At 35.1% G+C, this 21778-nt stretch overlaps 6 protein-coding genes and 1 non-coding gene across 9 annotated transcripts in view; 2 read left to right on the top strand and 5 right to left on the bottom strand.

Moving 5' to 3' along the window:
• The window catches only part of LOC106323575 (photosynthetic NDH subunit of lumenal location 4, chloroplastic), a 3755-nt gene extending 3493 nt beyond the window's left edge, over nucleotides 1-262 (top strand). For both annotated transcript variants that reach the window (XM_013761680.1, XM_013761679.1), the window contains exon 6: nucleotides 87-262. The gene's annotated coding sequence lies outside the window, so the exon portion shown is untranslated. The remainder of the gene's footprint in view (nucleotides 1-86) is intronic.
• A 1013-nt stretch (nucleotides 263-1275) lies between these two features.
• On the bottom strand, nucleotides 1276-2146 carry LOC106298513 (heavy metal-associated isoprenylated plant protein 26). Its single transcript, XM_013734652.1, has 2 exons — nucleotides 1858-2146; nucleotides 1276-1580 (listed from the first exon to the last, which is right to left on the bottom strand). Exons 1-2 carry the CDS (start codon nucleotides 2027-2029, stop codon nucleotides 1276-1278), a joined length of 477 nt encoding a protein of 158 aa, XP_013590106.1. The 5' UTR covers nucleotides 2030-2146.
• Nucleotides 2147-3931: 1785 nt separating this feature from the next.
• LOC106302943 lies at nucleotides 3932-4996 on the bottom strand. Its single transcript, XM_013739341.1, has 4 exons — nucleotides 4948-4996; nucleotides 4427-4504; nucleotides 4123-4305; nucleotides 3932-4053 (listed from the first exon to the last, which is right to left on the bottom strand). Exons 2-4 carry the CDS (start codon nucleotides 4487-4489, stop codon nucleotides 3964-3966), a joined length of 336 nt encoding a protein of 111 aa, XP_013594795.1. The 5' UTR covers nucleotides 4490-4504; nucleotides 4948-4996; the 3' UTR covers nucleotides 3932-3963.
• Nucleotides 4997-5329: 333 nt separating this feature from the next.
• Nucleotides 5330-8047, top strand: LOC106332671. The gene is made up of 5 exons (XM_013771177.1): nucleotides 5330-5476; nucleotides 5830-6709; nucleotides 6849-7040; nucleotides 7123-7274; nucleotides 7373-8047. Exons 2-5 carry the CDS (start codon nucleotides 5836-5838, stop codon nucleotides 7745-7747), a joined length of 1593 nt encoding a protein of 530 aa, XP_013626631.1. The 5' UTR covers nucleotides 5330-5476; nucleotides 5830-5835; the 3' UTR covers nucleotides 7748-8047.
• Nucleotides 8048-12729: 4682 nt separating this feature from the next.
• On the bottom strand, nucleotides 12730-12803 carry TRNAV-CAC. Its single transcript has one exon. It is a non-coding gene; the product is annotated as a tRNA-Val (tRNA).
• A 460-nt stretch (nucleotides 12804-13263) lies between these two features.
• On the bottom strand, nucleotides 13264-16048 carry LOC106317481 (alanine--glyoxylate aminotransferase 2 homolog 1, mitochondrial). The gene is made up of 9 exons (XM_013755296.1): nucleotides 15561-16048; nucleotides 15102-15332; nucleotides 14843-15013; nucleotides 14529-14672; nucleotides 14258-14437; nucleotides 13919-14144; nucleotides 13721-13834; nucleotides 13566-13652; nucleotides 13264-13483 (listed from the first exon to the last, which is right to left on the bottom strand). The coding sequence occupies exons 1-9, from the start codon at nucleotides 15792-15794 to the stop codon at nucleotides 13440-13442; spliced, it is 1431 nt and encodes a 476-aa protein (XP_013610750.1). The 5' UTR covers nucleotides 15795-16048; the 3' UTR covers nucleotides 13264-13439.
• Nucleotides 16049-17910: 1862 nt separating this feature from the next.
• LOC106315350 (gamma-glutamyltranspeptidase 1) lies at nucleotides 17911-21205 on the bottom strand. Of its 2 annotated transcripts, none has more exons than XM_013753084.1 (7): nucleotides 21118-21205; nucleotides 20301-20626; nucleotides 19215-19730; nucleotides 18905-19140; nucleotides 18560-18830; nucleotides 18334-18471; nucleotides 17911-18240 (listed from the first exon to the last, which is right to left on the bottom strand). In XM_013753084.1, the coding sequence occupies exons 1-7, from the start codon at nucleotides 21122-21124 to the stop codon at nucleotides 18007-18009; spliced, it is 1728 nt and encodes a 575-aa protein (XP_013608538.1). In that variant the 5' UTR covers nucleotides 21125-21205; the 3' UTR covers nucleotides 17911-18006. The 2 variants fall into 2 exon arrangements, with proteins under 2 accessions (XP_013608538.1, XP_013608544.1); XM_013753090.1 differs by lacking the exon at nucleotides 21118-21205 and adding an exon at nucleotides 20919-21052.
• Nucleotides 21206-21778: the final 573 nt, after the last annotated feature.

Below are 21778 nucleotides of genomic sequence, written 5' to 3'. Positions count from 1 at the left end.
GGCCCCCCCCCCCCCCCCACAACAACTTATGAATCTCGAGGTAAAACAAATGTGTAAAACTTTGGTTCTTGGTATGAACAAAACAGAAGGAGCTGATCCTGGGTTCCATTTACAGAGCAATGGAGATGTTTTTAAAAGCTGGTGTTACTTTGTATACATCTGAGGATCAAGAATCATATGGGTATGTATAGAAACATTTTATAAGCAGTTTATGTTGTGTAGTGAAATATTTGTTTTCTTCTTTCTCTCAGAGTTAGCTTTATTTGTTACTACCCACTTTTTGGATTTTTTTTCTTTTTATAGTTGGTGAAAAGAAAAGAGTTGGACTTTTGAGTCCTCAAAAAACTAGCTAAAAGAGCATGAACAACACCTAAAGCAAAAGGCTCTAACTTAAATTAATGGTAAGCAAGTGACCAAAAAAAACAAAAGTAACCCATGATCGGATGATGTGAGAGATGTTTTGGTAAAAGTAAAAAATCTTGAAATTAATTCCATAATGAATTGTTCTTTCTGTAATGTGCCAATGATCACTTATAACATCCAATTGATTAGGTTATATAATATGCATTTACTAAAATTAATTAACATTCTTGTAACACAAACAGAAAGCACATGCAAAAGAAGACAAAATCCTGAACCAAAAAAAAACACCAAAATCTATATAATCCATGTTTATACATATACAGTAAAACCTCTATAAATTAATAATGTTGGGACTCTAAAATTTTATTAATTTATGGAGATATTAATTTACAAAAGTTTTTTTATTTAGATTTCTTATTTTAAGATATATTTATTCTAAGATAAGAAAAATATTTTATTTTATTGTATTTATATTAATTGTTATTTTATGAAATTTGACATTTATATTAATTTTATTATATTATTTGAATTATATAATATATATTTCATAGAACTTAAACGTGATTTTAGATATAATATTACTAAATCTCATCAAAAATATATTAAGTGTTAAGAAAATATAAAGATAATTTCATTGAGAATATAAAACAAACAATAATAATAGGTTCTTAGTTATATAAAATATGTATACATATAAATTATTAATTTATGATTTTAATGGGACTATATATTTACATAGAATTTTTTAAAAATTTATTATCTTATTATTTTATCGATTTGTGTCAAATTTTGAACCGGCCCAAGTTGAGACCGACAAAATTTATTAATTTATAAATATTATTAATTTATCTAGTATTAATTTATAGAGGTTCTACCGTAAATATAAACCCCTTTTTATTAGTGGTTTTATAATTACATAATAGAGCAAGCATTAGGATTATCATCACTAAACATAGAAGTGTAAGAAGGGTCATCGTTGTCGACGGCCATCGTCCCGGTGGTGACGTATGGGTCCATTTTTCTAACGTAACCAGGTGGCGCCTTCTTGTCGTAAGCCTGAGCTATGTACGGCTGAGCCACCAAGTTGTACGGAACGTAAGGCCATATCTCAGCCTTCTTCCCCGTCGATTTCGCCTTCTTCAGCACCTTGCTCGCTTCCGCGTAACCACTCACCGTCACCTTTTGCTGCTTCTTGTTTATCTCCACCGATTTAACTCCTGAGAAGACATATTAAAATATTTGAATATATATGTTAACAAACGGAATTATAGATGTAGCTCTGTGCATTCACGTACATGTATATGTTTTAGATAGTGTTTGAACAAAACGAGTTAAGTATGAGAGGTAAAACGGGACGTGAGCGAAATTACAAAAACCAAAGTAGCTCAACTGAAAACACTTTTTTTTTTTTTTTGAAAACACTTTTTCACATGGGATAGAACGAGAATTTTGATAACTAAATGTTAATTTAGATTGTAAAAGTAGTTAGTTTACCTTTTAGAGAAGATAGAGAGTTTTTGACCTTGAGGACACAACCATCACAATCCATTCTAACTTTGAGCTCTACTGTCTGAAACTGCTTCTTCTTCTTCCTCTTGCCATAGCTATGACTTCCTCCACTTCCTATTAGCTCAGATATATACTCTAATGTTCCTCCAACTCCCATCTTCTTGTTCTGATTTTTGGTTTTTTTTTTTTATGTTTGCAAGAAAACTACGAATGGGTTATTCTCTTCCTCTGTGTCTCTCAAATATGTGTTGTGTTTGTATGGATATTTGTTTTGGTTTCGATTTGCAATGAGTTGCTAGCTAGGTTGTTTCGACTTATATAGGGCCTCTGATATTTTAATAAAATAATCTACTTTTGAGTACATTATTGTATTTGGTACGAAAGAAAAAGTATCTTGGTGTGTTTAAAATTGACACAACATCAATAAAAATTTGGCCGGTTTTATAAAAATATAGAAAATGTTACTTTAAGGACTTAGGCTGTAAGCAATATATATGCCAAAGACCTTGTTGTTAAGGTAAAGATAGTAGTTGATGAGAAAAGTTTGAAACCAAGGGTTGCGCTCTGATATGATAATTTTTGATCAACCAAACCGGTAAAGATCTGAGTTGAACGAAATAAATGGCTTTAAATAAAAACTGTTTGTAACATATTCTTGAAAAATATATATACGAAGGTAAAATTGTAGGGAATTCATGTGAATATAGCTGCAATAATGGAATAATAACACGACTTTTAAAATGTTTTTTTTGTAAGTTTTGTTATTCATAGGAAGGCAGGAAGAAGGTGAGAGCCATGCATCATCTATTAACGAATTTAAAGTAATTTATCTAAACAATAATAGTCGGTTCACTATTAAATTAAAATGGGATCAATGATAAAATTAAAATTTAGTAAAATTAAAGGTGATAAACATCGTGGCCTACTTCGAGACAGCTTCACACGTACGAGGGGGAGATCTTGAGCGTTGATATATTGAGGTGACTTATATCTGACGGCGCTGATTTAAATCCGCGTGTTAGGTCGTCTCCTGATTGGATGAGTTGTGCCACCTAACTTCTCAACTTAGCTGTTTCGTATTTAAGGTTCGCTGGTTATTAGTTTTTCTTTTGCTGGTGTATTAATACATTTAGATCACAATTCAATAATAAATACAATATAATGACAAAATTGTATAATGTTTTGAAGTTGTCGAGCAAACCTACAGCAGTCGGTACGTTTAATAGTTAGATACCATAATCTAATCACACCTCTAACTATAAGGAACCGGCGAGAAGAAGTTTCCTGCAACAGATGGAAATTTTATTTAAATCCATGTCAAATAATATGGTTTTGTTGCTAACAACCAGAGTCCAAACCTGACCATAAAAAAGTGTAGAACTTTATAATGCGGACAGGACAAGGTTTCAATTATATATGTCCCATAAATGGATAAAAAAAGATACATGCATGACCTTTGTGGTCGTTTGGTTTAGTGTGTTATCTTTCTTAGATTCTTAATTTGGTATTTAGGAACACAACAATAATGCAAAAGGGAACTGACCGAAAGTGAATGCCGTGTCAACTTTAAAATTCATCAACAAATCTTTTAACCTGTGAACTTAAGCTATATTTCTTCACCAAATATATGAAAATTCAAATAATAAATTGAAAATGGGAGGATTTGAACTGTTTATAGAAATCCGGGCGATGCTAACAAAATTTAAGCGCATTCAGCTGCTTCTGTTAAATTCTAACTCAGACAAGGACAACTGTGATTTTAAAACACCAAAGCAGTGATGAGTCCTAAAAGAAACTGTCTGTTTCATAGTGCAGTTATAAACAGAAGAATGGAGAATGGTAACAACCACTCATTCTTCCTCTGACCAAAATCAATGAGCTTGAGGACTCTGGAGTATCGAATATAAGAAAAGGATTCACCCTGTTAATGGAAGATGTGGGGGCCAGATGATCAAGTGAGGCTAGCACAAGTTGCATAAGATTGGAGAAGAGTTACAGCTTGTTCTGTGATGGCTCTGTTTCTTGCACGTCTCACCCAAGCATTCACTATTTCCTCGGCTTTAGTTCCTTTTGACACCTTGAGCCACGATGCTATATATCTGCTAGTGAATGTGCTAAGATTCCTCCGCCACCAGGTGGAATGAGACTGAAGTGTCTAAGTGCTCCTTTCAAGGTATTAAACTGAAGATACAAGAATACGAGATTAGTTCAACTCTCTAAACTCTTTTGACATCTGTGAAATAAGCTCACCGTCTGGTTCAGCTGCTGTACTGTATCTGTTCCACTGGATCGTGCTTCTTCTGGAAGAGATGATAACACCAAGTCTAACATCGAGTCCTGATGAATTCCTTCAAGATAAGTCTGAAGCATATCTATCTCTTTTTGGATTGGCAACCCTTTGGAGAGTGTATCTTCCAGCGCAAGTGCACCACCCTACAATAACCCCTAACTTCCTTTTGAATCATATATATATCAACAGAAAAGCAGAGTTGCATGACATTACCAACATGATGAACCCACAACAAAATCAGACCATTCGTTTCTTAGTTCTTACCAATGCAAGCTTGTGAACTGAATGACTTTGGCGAGCCTCTTCAGAGCGCGCATAGAATGCCATGCACAACGCCTTTATCTACGGAAATTACGAAGAAAAGTAAGAGACACGTTTAAGCACTCTTTAGTTACAAAGAGATAGGTAACAAAAAATCTTGTAAGTTGTAAAGTTATAATGTATGCTTGAGTTCATTCGAACCTCAATAGAATCCTTCGATAATTTGTTTTTTGTTTTTTTTCTCTTTTTAGCTCCTGGATAAAGCAAGATGTGGCACTTAAATGAATTCTACTCAGGAACATGGGAACCGAGATTAGATGGACATATATGTCCTTGAAGTGAGTTAATCAAGGTTAGGTAGCCTTATCAAGTATTGCCGCCTCCTCTATACGCATTAACTCACGTGCTCTAAGATCTCTCAGCTCATTTTCCTACTTCTCCAAAGTTAATAATATCTCACGGATAACGCAAGTGCAGTACAGAGATTAAAATCAATATATGAGATATGTCGTCTATCAAGCAACCTTCAAGGCTCGTAGTTTTGCAGTAAGAAACTTGGGCTTCAAAATGCGACTGTCTCTCCTCAGCTGCATGAATGGCTTTTATCTTGAGGTGTCTTCTTGTTGGTTAGAAGAAATATATGTAGATGCCTTTCTCAAATGAAACCTCTGGAGCCAGCAAACATAGGATTTACACCAATCAGAAATGCTAAAACTCACCTGAGCTCCCAGATTCCTCGGGGGACGGACGGAGAAAAAAGAAGAAGCTTTTCCGGTGGTTAATAATCTAATATTCTCTCGGAGCAAATGAACGGCCGTTTTAGCGCCAGACGTCGTCGTATGATGGTTAAGCACTTAATAACCAAGGATAGTTTCGTCATTTCACTTTAGGTCTATTTTTTTTTTCCCATTAATCAAAACACCCGAGACGAATACGAACCCTAGAATCAATTCCATTCCTCTTTTCAATTTTTGTTTGTTTTCAATCGAAAATTCAATGAAGGGACCAATGTGCGCCTAATCTTTTCCATATCTTCTACATTTCGTTTTTCAGGTTTGTCATTCTTTCGCTAATAAGCAATTTGAATTCATTTCGTCTGATTTGAAAATTTCTAATCTTTTCCTCGTCATTTTCCTTCCTCTTCTACCACGCATTTAGGGGGTTTTTGCAATTTTGCCCGGCCTTCGTTCGTTCAAACAAGTTTCGAGCCAATTCATATCAAAAGTTTATCTCTTTGTTAAACAAGTTTGGTTTTTTTTCTTCTTCTTCTTCTTAAATTATTGATTTTGTTTCGTTGCATTGCTATTTATCTGATTTGTTTTTTTTTTTTGTACTTAGAGAAAAGTATATCCCCCCTTGCGATAGTGTCTCGAATTTTTATATTTGAATATTTGTTTTATTCATAGAGGAAGATGTCGTCATCACCTTTTCCAGTCCTGGACAACCGCCCAATCGACAAGTGGAAGGTTACCGAGTTGAAGGAAGAGCTCAAAAGACGGAGACTAACTACACAAGGCTTGAAGTTTGATTTGGTTAGGCGTCTCGATGATGCCCTTCGTGCTGAGCAGGAAGAGTCTGCTGTGGCAGCCAATCAGCAGCCTGATGTTACTTATGTACCTGGAGGCAACCTTGCACCAGATCCAACGCAGACCACTCCTGTTCCTCTAGTTGGAGGAGCCGCATTCAGCATCGGTAACGCTGTAGTAGTTACCCAAGAGGCATCTAATGAGCAGATTGTTGAGATGGATAATAAGGAGACGTTTAGCGGGTTGGATTCTAAGGCCCAACCTACAGAGGTATCTGCTATCCACAACCAGGTATCTGAGGTCATCCCCGTTACAGGGTTTGAGGTAAAATCTGATTGTATTTCTACTGATTGTGTGTCATCAAATAATGGAAAAATAGAACTAAAGGGTAACGAAATTGCTGATAATGTCAAATTAGAACTTAGTCTTAGTAAGTCCCAAGAGCCATCAACAGCCATTGGCGAATCGCATCCAAAGATATCTGCCCGGGGTGGAGATGATGCAGATATGACCAAAGGAAATAATAATAGTGTCGATGCAGGCGACTCTGAAAAGTTGAATTTAGATAGAAGTTCTGGTGATGAGTCTATGGATGATGAGCCTGAGACGAAGCAAAATGAATCGGTTACGTCTCATAAGAGTGTGCAAAATGACTTGCTTCCTGATAAGGCTGATAATATGGATGGTGAGAAAGGAGAAGCCCCTGATAACAAAAGCCATCCACTGGTGGCTTCTGACAAAAGAAAGCTTCTTGTTAATGGTAAGGCTTTCTCCTTTTTCCTTTTCCCATTTTCTTTTGCGAATCACTCTGTTTCTTGTGTTTAATCTTCTGTGTCGGCTTGTGAAGCATATCTTTAATAGCTTTTGAAGCTTCTTTTGACTTCTACCTCTCATTGTAGATCAAGAAGCTGTTGGAAACAATGAGCCTGCAAAGAGGCAACGCCGATGGAACTCTGGGAATATTAAAGTTCCTGAAGCACAGGCCACTAATAGCGTGGCACCCTCTACAACACCGAGGTCAGCTGGTCCGAAGCGTGACTTCTCCCGATCTGACTCTTCGGTTAGTGAGGATGGACCCAAGGAACGCGTGGGTATGTAAATCACCACTCACCTCTGTATGTATTGTTTCCATCTCTTATTCATTGTGCATTTGTGCTCAATATTTGTTGGCAGTTCCTCCATCTCCAAAGGAGCCCACCAATTCCCTCAGGATTGATCGTTTCCTTAGGCCGTTCACACTGAAAGCTGTTCAAGAGCTTTTGGGTAAAACTGGAAATGTCACTAGTTTCTGGATGGACACCATTAAGACCCACTGCTATGTATCAGTAAGACCCCTTCTTGGTTTTTCAAAAATGTTCTTCTGATTTTTTTCAAGTGTCTATAGAATTTCTGGTAACTGATAGTTGGTGTGACGTGAATGCAGTATGGTTCAGTTGAAGAAGCTGCAGCAACAAGAGAAGCAGTGTATAACCTCCAATGGCCACCTAATGGAGGCCGTCTTCTGACAGCTGAATTTGTTGGACCAGAGGAAGTGAAGGCAAAACTAGAAGCTCCTCCTCCTCAGCAGCCAAAGGATCAGGCTCCTTCGCAGCCACCACCACCGCCTTTGGCCAAAGCACCTCCAGTCAAAGAACGCCATGCCCTTCCTCCTCCTCCTCCTCTAGTCCCGGAGGAACAAGAGGCTCCCATAGTCACTCTGGATGATCTTTTCAAGAAGACAAAAGCAATCCCCAGGATATACTACTTGCCCTTGTCAGAGGAACAAGTTGCAGCTAAACTTGCAGCTAATAACAAGTGATCTTGTTGCTTCTTGGCGATTTCATGCCATTATGTTCGTTGCAGGCTCTTAGGAATTTAGCTTAGTTGCGGACAAAAGTTGAGAGGACTTGTTGAGTTTGGTTTGGTATTGCTAATGGTAGAACGCAGGAGAAGACTCCTTATGTTTTTTTTACTATACTTTGGTTGGTACCTTTTGATGAACGAACAAAGTTGGTTGTGCTGGATGGACCTCTCTGCTCTTTATTCCCTTTTTTCTTCTTTTTATGGAGCTTTGAACAATTGTTGGTTTAAAATAATTACTGACAGACCAATATTATCATTTTGGTTTAGCGTAACTAACTCTTGCATACAACAACCTTTAATACACGACAAGGGAACAACACCCAAGCAACTGACAGAGAATATCTTTCTTCCCACGTAAACTATAAACACGACCAAGATATGTTTTAGACACATTCCATATACATACATACATACAAGTTACATACACATACAAAGGATAAATTACATGTGTGAACCAGTCCAATAATTTCCTTCCTTACCTTAGGTTTTACTCTTACGATTTGATGATGCTTGTTGATTATAAGACGAGCGAGAAGGGAAGATTTTGTTAGAACTCCTACCGGTGGTGGTGAAAGAAGCCTCGACGGAGAGACTTTGATCCTTTTCTTCTCTCTCCTTTTCGTTCTTTGTAATCTTCTCCTTGAGCTGCTTCTGCATAAGATGCACGGGTGCGTAACTTGCTCCGATGGATGACATCTTTTGTTTACTGTTTATCAACGATGTAAATATATTGTAATAAAGAAGGCTATGTAGTTGAGAGTTTCCAAGTGATGTCGAGTCTGTTGAAGAGTGTCTTATTTATAGAGGTTTCTATGACTTCATTTACCCCTTAATTATATATTTTTTGTTTCTCTTTTAGCTTTTGTATTTTTTTTTGCTGTTGGGTCTATAGTTTTCATGATGTTGCATGTAACAATTTCATAAAGTGTATATCGAACTTACCTCCATTAGATCGATGGCCTGACCTCCATATTTGGTTTGGCACCAAAAGTTGATTTCCTATTTTTTTTAAAAAAAATTTCTTCTCACCTCTTTCAATCCCCAAAAACAGATGCATGTTCTTTTTAATAAAGAGAAAAGCTTTTGTTACAATAAAAAAGAGCTTTTTTTTGCTGGTAAATAAAGTAATACACTACAACAAAACAAAATTAATAAAATTGTAGATTATCTATAGAACGTAAAATACTGTGAAAAGTTAAATATATAACACAAGATCAAAAAAAGCAATTTCAAAACTAGTTATGCGAAATCAGAATCAGTAGTCATCATATCTAGTGCTTGTATTGATTGAGGTTATTAGTGTTTGATTTACTCTACATAGATCATAATCATTAAGAGTTAACCGCTGCAAAATAAACAAAGAAAAAAACCTACGAGTCAATGATAACTTATTTTATTCGTGAGTGAGACTATGCATCAACTTTTTTTTGCAAATTATTATAGTCGCTTGATGTCTTAACCCATCGTGATTAAATGGTTTTTAATTTAAACTAAGGCAAGTGGAGTCTCCCACAAATTAGCATATTCTACTTACTAACTACTAATCATTCAGTAAAAATAATTAATTAGAAGGGAGGTTTCATCTAATATGTGGTTTCGCTTTAAGGACGGCTCTTATATCAATGACATATATAGGTTAAAAGTTATGGTCCATAATATTCATCTTCGCCATATTTAATAACAATATTATTAATCTTTTCATGGTTCATGTACTCTGAATAATTCATGGACCAAAACTATATAAATCAGTATGTGCTATAACTTTTGTTATCAGTTCAACTATACCAAAGATCGTGGTATACACTATACATTACAAAGCCCCATGTGTTTAGAAATTGTTAGAACAAAATATAATAGCTTTTTCTTATTTTTAAGAAAGTAAAATTTCACATAAAAAAAATATCAGATTAGCAAAAAAAAAAAATTCACATAAAATAAGACTCCGACTAGTCGGCCACTAATCTCCAATTCCAACCTATGTTTTGACTTATCAGATTATTTACTCGTTAATAAATCATATGCTTTGACAGTTTGACTGATAGCTTAATTATAAAATAGTGAAGCATCAGTGGGAACTTACGTACAACGTTTTTTTTTGTTTGAACTGAACTTATATTTACAACGTTACTTTTTTGTAACTTTACATACAACGGTACTTCTTCTATATTTACAGAAGAGGATTTGTAACCTTGATATACAACGTTAATTAATTCTTACCCACGGAATATATATTATGGATCGATAAGTCGCAAATTTGTATGATGTGTATATGATTCACAAACACATAAATACAGACACAGCATGGTGATGGTGAGAATATATTAAAATCCTCCATATGCTAGTGCTGCATGCTAGTACCGATTAAGGGGGTGTCAGTTATGTTTTTTTATGAGAAATTAATATAACTAGCACCAGCTGCTTGCAATTAGCACAGGCTATATTGTAAAGAAAAATTAAAGCTAAGATGCTTTAAGGAAGGGCACACCCACCTCTATAAACCAGCATATTATTTTAGGTTTTCACAATCCATTTTGGGTTTTCATAATTCATTCTACTTCTACATGTGGTATATATGTTGTTGATCACCACTTGACCGACTTCGTTTAAGGTTAATTAATTAGTTTTAAATAAACGGGCTATACTTGCATTTAGTGGACTGAATTTAGTTATTACTCCCTCCGTTTCATATTAAGTGTCGTTTTAGAGAATTTTTTTCGTTACAAAATAAGTGTCGTTTTCGATTTTCAATGCAAAATTTATTAATTTAATGCAAAATTTATTTTTCTATCGGTTGAAATATAGTTAGGTGTATATGTAATAGTGTTTTTTTTATAGGAAATGTACAAAATTAATTGTTTCCTTAATTCGTGTGACGAAACCTAAAACATCACTTATAATGAAACATAGGGAGTAGTTGTCATATTTATGCATGTTTGGTAATGGACAATACTTGCCACTCCACTCTCGAAATCATCAGAACTAAATCACTCATTAATACTACCTCTCTTCCTAAATGTAAGATGTTTAAAAGAATTTTGATGTTCCAATATATAAGATGTTTTCATTTTTCTAGATAACTTTTTACTTTATTAAAAACTGTGCAACCAATCATATTTGATAATTTATTCCGTAATTGGTTGAATAACATTAATTTATAGTATTAATGATATTTTCTAGATAAAACAATGATTTTCTTAATATGCGTGTTTTTACCTAAACATCTTATATTCAGGAACAGAGAGAGTATGTACTAGCAAGTTGTTATTGTTTGCTATGCTTGGAACTAAGAATATAAAGGGAAGGTGAGTTCTATGATTAATGTTAATCTACTAGCCATAGCCAAAGGCTTAATTATATTGCGTCCAGATTTTGACTTCAAATATCATATGTTTCATCAGTATCATGATCATTCGAATTAAAATTGCGTTAGTTCATAGTTGCATCGTTATCATTAAATAAACATATTATAATTAGTTTAGAGCCAATAACAAGAGATTAAGGGCCAACTGTCTCATGCTTCTTCCTAAAGGCCACTCATAATTGACTAATTACACTCTTCTTTTTCTATTCTTGGCTTCTCAGCCCATATTCTTTAATTAAATCTATATTATTAAAACATAAGTACCTATTTGAAAATGTTCTTACTTCATTAATTAAACTCCTTTTTTTTTGCTTGTCTTTTTCAGTTGCATTTATGAAATATCCTAAAACGAATAAAACTGTCTAATTTATTACTTGTCTTTTCAGTTACATTAATGAAATATGTTTAAATGAATTTAAACTTCATATTTTATTATTTGTCTTTTTCAGTTACCTTAATGAAATATCCTTAAATAAATTTGGACATAATGCCATTTAATCAACCAAAAAAACTCATGAGTTATCCTTACGTGCATAATTTTAATAATGTAGATTTTTAAAAATGTGCATCATTAAAATGTTACCTAAAACATGCAGCACTAATATATAACATGCATCAATAAAACTAGAATTTGACTCACACAATTGTACGGATATTATTTTCAGTTGATTAAATTTAAAAATAATTATTTATTCAAAAAATATTTAAGAATGACTATGTTTTTAAAAATTATATGGTATTATTTGCTCATAACTCATTTGTCATTTGATAAATTGTTAGAAAGAAAATTTTAGCATAATATAACTTAGTTGTCATTTGCTAAATTTATGGTTTTTATTTATATTTTTTATTATTTAATTATAATATTTTCATTTTATATTTGAAAGATAAATGAATTTTTTTTTCAAACATTTTTTTGTAAATGTATTTTTTTAAAAAAATAATGAATTAAAATTGTTATTATCATTGAATATCATTATTTTTGACATAATTTGAGTTTTCGTTTACATCAAAACTTATCATATTTTAGGATAATTTTAATTTAAAATGTAATTTTCATATTTTTCAAACAAATTCTAAAATTTGTTAAAAAAATATTGAGTTGCATTTCAAATAAAAAGGTAAAGATATAAAAAATATTCTAATTAAAATATGTAAAATTTAATATAATTTTAAGGAAATAGTCAAAATAAAAAAAATTACACATAAAATAATCATGATTTTTGTTAACTAGGCGGATCATTATTTATATGATATCGCACACGAAAAAAAAAATTCTTTTTTTAAAATTATCTAATTAACTCTATACTCATTTTTTTATATTTTTTATATGATATCACACATTCGTAAAAAAATAGATAGTTTAAGATGCAAAAAAAAAATATTTACTTAATGAATATAATATGAACGAATATTACAAATACATCATTTAATAAAATAAATAATTAAAAACTGAAAATTCATACCCGCGCTGGCGCACGGATGAGGGTCTAGTGTTCATTATAGATAATGGAACGAGCAATTAAAAGCTACAAGGCCTTTACTTATATTTTACAAAAAAAAAAATTAGGAAAATTTGTCTGAGCCCGGGTTCGAACCGGGGACCTCTAGTGTGTGAGACTAGCGTGATAACCGACTACACCACCCAGACTTTGATGCTTGTACATTGTCGTCGAATGGATATGACCGTAATAGAATACGATAGACGATGTGTTCCTAGTTCGTAAGTTAAAGACTTTGTCCACTCGCACTGCATATAACATTTGTGAACTGGAAAATATCAGGAACAGCCTTGGATAAAGGCGTGTTGACTCTGGCAAGTGTCTTGGTGCACACGGCATCCTCCTCTTCCTCCATTGCATTTTTTTCTCCTCCTCTTCTTCCATTACATTCTTTCTCTCCTCCTCTTCCTTTTTATATTGCTTCGCCACGATTGCTGAGATCTTGGTAATGCTCTTGATCGTGGGATGGTTCAGTTACAAGAAATGAAAGACGTGTTATGGTTCTGCGATTATGTTTTGAGACGTGACTTTTCGCAACATTTACGGGTCACTAATCAATCAAGGTGAGGAACTCTTTTTGTTATTGAAAAAAATTAACTATACAAATAATGGCTAAAAATGCTTGGATGATGTTTTATTTATTCTCGAATGAAAGGAAGAGAGTGTTATTACAAAAGGAACAAGGAAGAGAGAGAGTTGGATTGGATCATTAAAAGAACAATGAAACATTAAAACAGAACACATAAGGTTAAACTCTCATTCGCTTTCTTTATTGCCGTCCTTCTTCACAACCTGGAGATGGAATAGTCCAATGCATCTACCAAGAAATCTGTTGATACAAAAAGACATTTCGTTACATCATCCATCTCGTTTTGAAACCAAGAACACGCAAAAAGTAGTGAGGAATGTACCTGCATCGTCTTTGGTGAAACACATTGGTGGCTTTATCCTGAAAACATTCCCATGAAGTCCTCCTTTTCCAACGAGAATGCCCAGTTCTTCATAGAGAGAAGAAAGAGTAAGATCTAAGTTATAATCGACGCATTGGCTTTTAATGTTTGTGTACCTCTAAGTTGCTCAAACAAGACAGCTGTTTCAGCCTTGGCTGGCGTCTTGTCCTTCCTGTCAGAGACAAGCTCGATCCCAACCATTAATCCTCTTCCTCTCACATCTCCAATGACTGAAACCAAACAGATGCGGTTAAGTTAAAAAGAAACAGAGCAATGATCTGATAACAATGATCAAAGATTGTTTGTTTACTTACTATCATGTCTTTTCTGGAGATCTTTCAAACGTTGAATAAGGTGCGAACCAACTTCAGCGCAGTGTGTTTGGCGTCTCTCCTTATCAATAACCTTTAGAACAGCATGCCCACCAGCTGAACACACCGGGTTTCCACCAAAAGTGTTGAACTGAATCTTTGTAGCTAAAACGCTAGCGATTTCTGGTGTTGTCACCACAGCTCCTAATGGCAATCCATTTCCAATTCCCTGTGAAACAGAACCAGCACAATTCTTAGCAAGCTCAACAGGTTTGTGGAGGTAAATAACAGTAAATGTAGTTGACGAATAGAGAACATAGTAAAGGACCTATTTTGACAAACCTTTGCCATTGTGACTATGTCTGGAACTACATCTTGAGTCTGGAAACCCCAATAGTGACTTCCTGTCCGGCCAAATCCAGTTTGGACTTCATCGGCGATGCATACACCACCAGCTTTGTGTACAATGTCATACACCGACTTTAAGTAGCCAGGAGCCAATTCTACAGCTCCTCCCACCCCCTGAAGTTGAAATGATGCTCAAGAGAGACGTAAATAAAAAGAAAAATTGTTTTTAAAAAACTGATGGTTCTTTTAGACAAAAAAAAAGAACCTGGATGGTTTCTGCAATGAATCCAGCCACTTTCCCAGAAGTACCGTAGTCGATATGGTCTTGGACATCTTTAGCATACATAGAACCATCAGAACCAAATACTCCTCGGTATGGATCAGGATTTACGACGTGATGGATTTCTCCCTGCATGATAACGAACAAACACGCTATCACAGAGAATCATATTGAAGATACTTTTATTCTCATGGGTCGAAAACGTGGGTACAGGTTTTACGACTTGGCTTCACGTGCTATATGGTCACTCAAGGGTATATGAACTTTTAAAAGGAATCAATTTGATAATGGGGACAAACCTGTGGTAACGGGTACTTCCATGTGTTAAGAGCAGTTAGTCCGATAGTGTTAGAACTTCCACCATGATAAGCATTCCTCAAAGAAATCATCTCAAGGCTACCAGTGTAAAGCCTAGCCATCATCATCGCTAGCTCATTAGCTTCAGAGCCAGAATTCACAAAGTAGACAACCTGCACCCAAAAAAATCATGAAGCTTGTTGATTTTCTCAACAACAGAAAACCTCACTACAATCATTGTTCTGTTAAATCCTCAAGTACCTTAAGGTTTCCAGGCATCTTAGCAGCTAAAGCTTCAGCGAAATCACCTATAGCATGATGCAGGTATATGGTGGTGGCGTGCTGAAGAAGCTTGCTCTGTTCGTTAATAGCGTTAAGAATGTCTGGATGGCAATGACCACATGAGACTGTGACTATTCCAGCAAAGGCATCAAGGTATCTCCTACCGGTTTCATCAAACAAGTACTGCATCTTCCCTTCCACGATGTTAAGCTGCACGAATACACAAACACAGAGCATTAACCATATATCCAACGAAAAATTGATCAAGCTGATGAAGAATAATACTATTCACAATAAACTGACATCACGAAAAATTCAAATTTTCTGCGTTTCTACAATTAGGTCAAGCAGAACCCTAACAGTTGATCAAAAAATCAAAAATCCTCAAATGGCAGTTCCAGACCCTAATCATATAGAACTTCGAATCCAACAACGTACAGGCTTTTGGTAGAAATGGAAAAGAGAAGGTCCCAGAAACTTCTTCCGTTTCTCGAAAACTTCATCCGCGGAGGGACCATTATACGGCCGCGGCTTGTAGCCGAAGGGCGGGATCTGCGGCGGAGACGAGGAGGTGGAGAAATCAGAGCGGAGGAAGGAGATGGCAGGGCGATGATGGATCAAGGAGGAAGTTGAAGAAGCTCTATGGACGACTCTCTTGAGCAATTGCCTCATCGTTCACTGTACGGATCAATTAGAGAGAGATAATGACTAGTAAAAGTGTTAAAACGAGTGATTATTAGTACTACTAGAATCAAATGTTTCGGGAAATGATGACGTGTCAGATATGATTCTCTCTATAGAAGAGAGATTCCATGTGAATTTTAGATATTTATTTATCCTCTGCTAATTCAACATGACGTGTCACTGACTAGAGGCGGGGTATCCTATATATATATACTATTATCTTCCAATTTGTTAATTTTATACTTACGATTAATATACAAAAGATGTTAAGGAGTTTTTATAAATCAAGAATTAATTGACGTCAAAAAAAAAAATCAAGAATTAATTGACAAAAGGAATCTCAATGGACAAGTCGTCTACTCCTCATATGCATTATTGATGAAGATAATATCACTACATTTACGTTATGCTAAGGATTAGCCGCCGTATGCATCCAAATCAAACGCACCACTATTATTAGTTTGTATGGTTAGAAGAAAATGTCTTTTTTAGTAATTAGACTTGATTGGTTGTGGACCTAATTTTGTGATGCTAACCTCCTTCTTCTTACGATAAGGACCTGAGTGGTTTCCCCCCCGCAAACGCAGCTTTTGCGCTTGCTAGCGGTTAACAGCGTTTCGAAACAATCATACAAACTGCATCGCTTCAAACCGTTCTGAACTTATTAAAATCAAAAGCTGGTTCCAGCTAGCGTTTACGGTCACGGGAGAATAATTTTTTTTTCATTTTTTAAAGAAACCATATAAAAATAAAAATAAAAATAAAAATAAAAATAAAAATAAAAATAAAAATAAAAATAAAAATAAAAAATTGGAATTATAAAAATACTAAAATATATCTATTATATTTTAATTAATATTATAAAATTTTAAAATAAAAATATTTTCTATAATATTAAAAATTTAAAAGGATAACTTTCTAAATATAATTTTCATATTTATTATAATATTATGATTTTTGATATTTTTTTATAATTATATAAAATGTAAATATTGTTAATTGATTATTTAACCGTTGCTGTATTTGGTAGTTAACCAGTCATAAGTATCTCGCAAACGCACCAATTTCTAACCGCAGAACCAGTCGTATACATCTCTTAAAACCGCTAGAAACCGCAACCACCCAGATCCGCAAACTCCCGCAACCGTTGCGTGTGAACCAGTTAGACCCTAAATGGTCGATGGATTCACTAATAGATTATGCTATGTTTTTTTTTTTACTATAAACGTATAAATGATGACCCAACTACTCAAATCTTCCATACGATTCAAATGTAAGCTAAGTTTCCATGCGTGAGTCTCTTATTTGTCATAAAATCATTGTTTTTAAAATGTTCTTGACGTTATACCGTCTTAAGCTAATCTTTTATGTGTTTTCAACAACCAAAAGTTCATTTTAAATGAGCATTATCTTGGAACATAATTATAGTACCTAATTAAGACATGTACCCATTTCATTTGTTTTATAAAAAATAAATTGAAATGTCAAAAGTTAGACGTATACATAACTATCAGGGGCGGTCCCAAAGCACGAAAGCATGAGAGGGTGTGGCATGTGCCCCACCCTAATTTTTATTTTTTTCATTAATAATTAGTGTTAAGTTTATTTGCCTCATGCCAAAAGACATTTTGGATCCGCCTCTGAAAACTATTTCTCATCACTTGACAAAGATAACACAATTAAAAACCGTGCTACTCGAGCTGTCGTCCATAACAACCAACGCACTTGATTTTTTTTGTGCACAACCAACGCACATGATTAATTTATAATCTGTCCATTATTCTTAGCTCTGTAATTTGTCATATACTTATTTGACTAATCACAGATACAAAACAAAAATTCACGTATCTTTTTTCATATGCATCACCATAGATGTTACGTACGCCACATAAAAATATACTCAAGGTATATCCAATCGTATTCATATTTTTTCATGGTAGACCACACAGTTTGATTTGATCTAGGTTTGTGATCTATCTATGAATGAAATGAATTTAATTTATATGTAGCTCACACGTCTAAAAATGGGACACAGACGGTGATTCATACCACAAAACCACTAACACATGAGCACTAGGGTTGGTCGTTGAATAGAACCCTAAAACAATACAAATTTTATTTATTTTTATTCATCAATTAAAGGTTAATAATCATCGCAAGTTCAATGCAATAAACAATGACACAAAACTAAATAACAATCTCAATATCCCGAGGGGAACCCTCCTTTCCTTGGATCACTAACTGCCACAAGCTTACTCATTCCGCCGGAACTCCCATCAGATTCTTGAACTATGAACTGAGCAATCGTCCCTCCGGCGACTGGCGTTAGAACATGACCTTTCTTTTCCAACACAACTCTTATCTCTTTAGGAACCTCGAAATGATCATTGAACATTGTCGTCCAATTTTCAAACGAAGCTCTGTTTGGTATCAGCTGCAAAATGGAATCACAAAACAAAAACATTTTTTTAGTTATGGACAAAGAACAAGAAAGATTATTGGGTATAAGAAAAAGAGAAGCAAAAACCTGATGGTAGATTCTTGGAGCCAAGACGGAAGAAAGAGGATCCATATGGAGGAAAAAATGATTCAAGAAAACTTCAATTGTCCCGGCAATGATGTTCGCTCCACCGCTAGCACCCACCGCAGCTTTCACTTTACCGTCCTACGTAAACGTAACAAGCTCATGAAAACCCGTTGTTTGGAGCCTAAATAAGAGTTTTGTGTATCACAAGTAGTTTTTTTGCTAATACCTTGAGTACAATGGTGGGTGACATTGAGGACAATGGTCGTTTCCCGGGTCTGATGAAGTTAGCTGGTGCCGGTGGCGGCACATTTACGTCACCTCTGGACTTCGCTGGGACCGAAAAATCATCCATCTCGTTGTTTAGAACGATTCCGGTGCTAGTAGATAGCATCACTGCCCCAAAGTAACCGTTTATTGTACTAGTCATCGAAACAGCGTTCCTCTCGCGATCTATGATTGATAAATGACTTGTACCATGATCGTCTATTTGATTCCACCTAAAAAATTGGAAAAAAAGGTATATTGATAAATCAAGAAACAAAAAAGAAACCAGCATATGAAAAGGTCTTACATGCCGCCATAATATTTTGGATCAAAGGTTTTATCATCGTTTATCTTCTTCTTCAAGTCTTTTGCAAATTCCGGAGACAACATATCTGAAACAACCTTGGTAACATCTACAAAATCTGGATCAGCAAGGTTCATCCTAATCGCGAAAGCGTGTTTCAGAGCTTCGATTAGTCGATGAACACCTAGAGAGCCAGAAACACCTGAAGGAATCCCATATTGAGAAAGAATGTTCAGAACCTGCACCACAAGAAATTCTGTGAAAACCTTGGTTTGATAAAATGTGAAAAAATTATCTATAAAATGGGACTTACAAGCATCATTGCAGCACCACCTGATGAAGGAGGAGGCATACCGAGTAGTTCGTACCCGAGAATGTTTGCAGACAACGGTTTGGTAACCTTAACTCTATAACTTTGCAGATCTTTCAAAGTTATTATCCCACCAGCTTTACGAATATCTCTAGCCAGGTTAACCCCCACCGTGCCATTGTAAAATGCTTTTGGACCATATTCACCGATTTGCTTGAGTGTAAATGCTAATGCTGTGTTATGGATAATGGTCCCTGGTTTCTTGAGCTCTCCATTTGAAACAAATAGCTCAGAGAGACCTTTGTCTGCCAAGATATCGACTCTTGTGGCGTTCATCTGCATGTAGAGATACTTTGAAATTCTGAATCCTTCTGCGAGTTTCTCTGCAGGAGTCACTAACTGCTTCCATGGGAGCTTTCCGTGTTGTTTCCAAGCTGTGAAAAGACCCGCGACTTCCCCTGGAACGCCTGCTGATAAGGCTCCTTTCTTCTTTAGATCAGGATTGCTTCCATACATATCCTACATCAAGAAAATCAACCAATAAATGTCTATGCTTCAAAAACGTCAATATCTCTAGTCAATATCTCTATGTCCAAACGAGTATATATGTGAAAAAACGCTGAGAAACCCTATTGCATTATTCAATATAACCAAGACTGTCTATGATTCATAAACGTTGAGTAAAACGCTATCTAAGTTCAAGAGAGCGTTTCCTGGTTTATTCAATCAGAAGAAAAATGTTAAGAAACGCTACTACCTGCATACATACTATATGATTCAAAGACGCTATTTAGGTTATAAATAGAGTTCAGACCGCTTATTTAAAAATAGAGCTATTACCTGCACACATTCTATGATTCAAACCGCCTATTAGGCTGAAGATCACATTTAAAGGCTTATCTAAGAAGAACATATGTAACAAAACGCTATTTGAGCTCAAAAGCGCGTTCAAAATAACGATTTAAGAAAGCTCAGAACAGAGACGCTATTACCTACATTAATGATTTAATGTTCTACACCAAAGAGCAAACTCATATTTCAAAACGCATATTGCGAAAAGAAAGACGTTATTACTATGACCGTTGTTACCTCAGTGGCGCCGAGAGGAGCTGTTTCTCTAGAATCATAAGCGATAGCCTTCCCGCCAGCTATCTTAACCACTGTAAACGCTCCGCCTCCTATACCGCTAGAGGCTGGACTCACAACGCCTAAACAGAGAGCAGCGGCCACCGACGCATCAATAGCGTTTCCTCCTTGTCGAAGTACACTCATCCCGATCCCAGAACACCGCCCATCGTCAGTTGCAACCGCACCACGAGACTTAACAATACTTTGCGGTCTTTTCTGAGCCGCAGCGTTTTGCAGAAAAGCGACTAGAAAAAGAGCGATCAACGCTGTCCGAACCAGTGGCATTGCTGCGATTAATACAAGAATCAAATCAAACCAGAGATTTCTCACAGATGATCTTTAACGCTGGGATGATCCAAGATTCGTCGAGTAAATATAAATTCAGAGAATAGTTCGACCTTGTTCAGAAATTGAAAATATACTACTGGTCAAATATTGAAAAGTTTAAATTAGCCATCACGCGTATAGACAATAGCTCAACACCCAACAAAAGACTTTATCTTAATGTGTTGACCAATAAAACGAAGCTCAAAAAACGAGTACTTGTGTTTTGAGCTAATAAAGCCATTCAAAATTTACCAAGTCCAAGTTCTAAATTTGCATGTAAAAATCCAGAAAATGAGAAACCATGGTCCAGTCTGCAACTTCAGACTATATATGAAACGTTGACTAGGTGAGAAAATACGGATGGTTAAACAAAATATACAAGAGTAGCTAATGAAACAGTCGTTGGCGATATTTTTTGTTTGTTTGAAACTAGAAAGAAGAAAAAACTCACAATTCATCGAGACGTCACTTTCTTATAAGTTGTCGTCCTTGGCAGGCAATAGATCTATTCGGAAGATTTTTAAGTCTCTGGCCGAAAGTCTCATTTGAGTTCTCTTCTTTATATCCATTCCTCAAAAGTCACCTAGTCTTTTTTAAAAAGTTTCTATTTTTTTGCCTCTCACGTTGATAAAGTTTTTTTAATGACGTAAAGTCCTTAATTATATAGAGAATATACTCTATTTTATTCAACTATGTATTAAATACACAAAGCTGGTCCGACACTCCACATGGCTTATTTTTGAAAATCACCAAATAAATAGTAGAAAAAAACAGTTTGTGGTAAGATCTTAATCCAAGTTTTGATAAAAAAAAAAAAATCCAAGTTAATCATTTAACAATGTTTTACACATTTTCACTAAAAAAAATATTACTTATAATTTTGAAGTAAGCAAACCCGTAAGGTTCTTAGAAAGAAGGTCGTGCCAACTTTTTAAATGCGAATTTGTTAATTATAAAACCAAGTGCTCGTCTGCATCATGCTTGTCCCTCGTGGAGTGTGAAAAAAAAAAGAGTGGAATCATAGGTTTTTAAAGAGAAAAGAAATATCTCTCGTCACCATCAATCACACACCACAACATCTTCTTTTAGTATAAAAATGGATGTCCGGGCCT

This window comes from Brassica oleracea, chromosome C1 (genome assembly GCF_000695525.1).
Source record: "Brassica oleracea var. oleracea cultivar TO1000 chromosome C1, BOL, whole genome shotgun sequence".
Classification (NCBI taxonomy): Eukaryota; Viridiplantae; Streptophyta; class Magnoliopsida; order Brassicales; family Brassicaceae; genus Brassica; species Brassica oleracea.
This window is presented reverse-complemented; position numbering and strand designations above follow the sequence as displayed.

Bases quoted from the DNA above. Each gene is read 5' to 3' on its own strand.
- LOC106298513 (XM_013734652.1), bottom strand. From the start codon at position 2,029: ATGGGAGTTGGAGGAACATTAGAGTATATATCTGAGCTAATAGGAAGT. The intron at 1,581-1,857 runs GTAAACTAACTA...ATGTCTTCTCAG, and splicing joins CTCTCTATCTTCTCTAAAAG to GAGTTAAATCGGTGGAGATA.
- LOC106302943 (XM_013739341.1), bottom strand. From the start codon at position 4,489: ATGGCATTCTATGCGCGCTCTGAAGAGGCTCGCCAAAGTCATTCAGTT. The intron at 4,306-4,426 runs GTAAGAACTAAG...GGGTTATTGTAG, and splicing joins CAGTTCACAAGCTTGCATTG to GGTGGTGCACTTGCGCTGGA. The intron at 4,054-4,122 runs GTGAGCTTATTT...TTGTATCTTCAG, and splicing joins TACAGCAGCTGAACCAGACG to TTTAATACCTTGAAAGGAGC.
- LOC106332671 (XM_013771177.1), top strand. From the start codon at position 5,836: ATGTCGTCATCACCTTTTCCAGTCCTGGACAACCGCCCAATCGACAAG. The intron at 6,710-6,848 runs GTAAGGCTTTCT...CTCTCATTGTAG, and splicing joins AAGAAAGCTTCTTGTTAATG to ATCAAGAAGCTGTTGGAAAC. The intron at 7,041-7,122 runs GTATGTAAATCA...ATTTGTTGGCAG, and splicing joins TGGACCCAAGGAACGCGTGG to TTCCTCCATCTCCAAAGGAG.
- LOC106317481 (XM_013755296.1), bottom strand. From the start codon at position 15,794: ATGAGGCAATTGCTCAAGAGAGTCGTCCATAGAGCTTCTTCAACTTCC. The intron at 15,014-15,101 runs GTACTTGAGGAT...TTTTGGGTGCAG, and splicing joins AGATGCCTGGAAACCTTAAG to GTTGTCTACTTTGTGAATTC. The intron at 14,145-14,257 runs GTTTGTCAAAAT...TCTGTTTCACAG, and splicing joins ACATAGTCACAATGGCAAAG to GGAATTGGAAATGGATTGCC.
- LOC106315350 (XM_013753084.1), bottom strand. The intron at 19,731-20,300 runs GTAACAACGGTC...TTCTTGATGTAG, and splicing joins CTCCTCTCGGCGCCACTGAG to GATATGTATGGAAGCAATCC. The intron at 19,141-19,214 runs GTAAGTCCCATT...CTTGTGGTGCAG, and splicing joins GTGGTGCTGCAATGATGCTT to GTTCTGAACATTCTTTCTCA.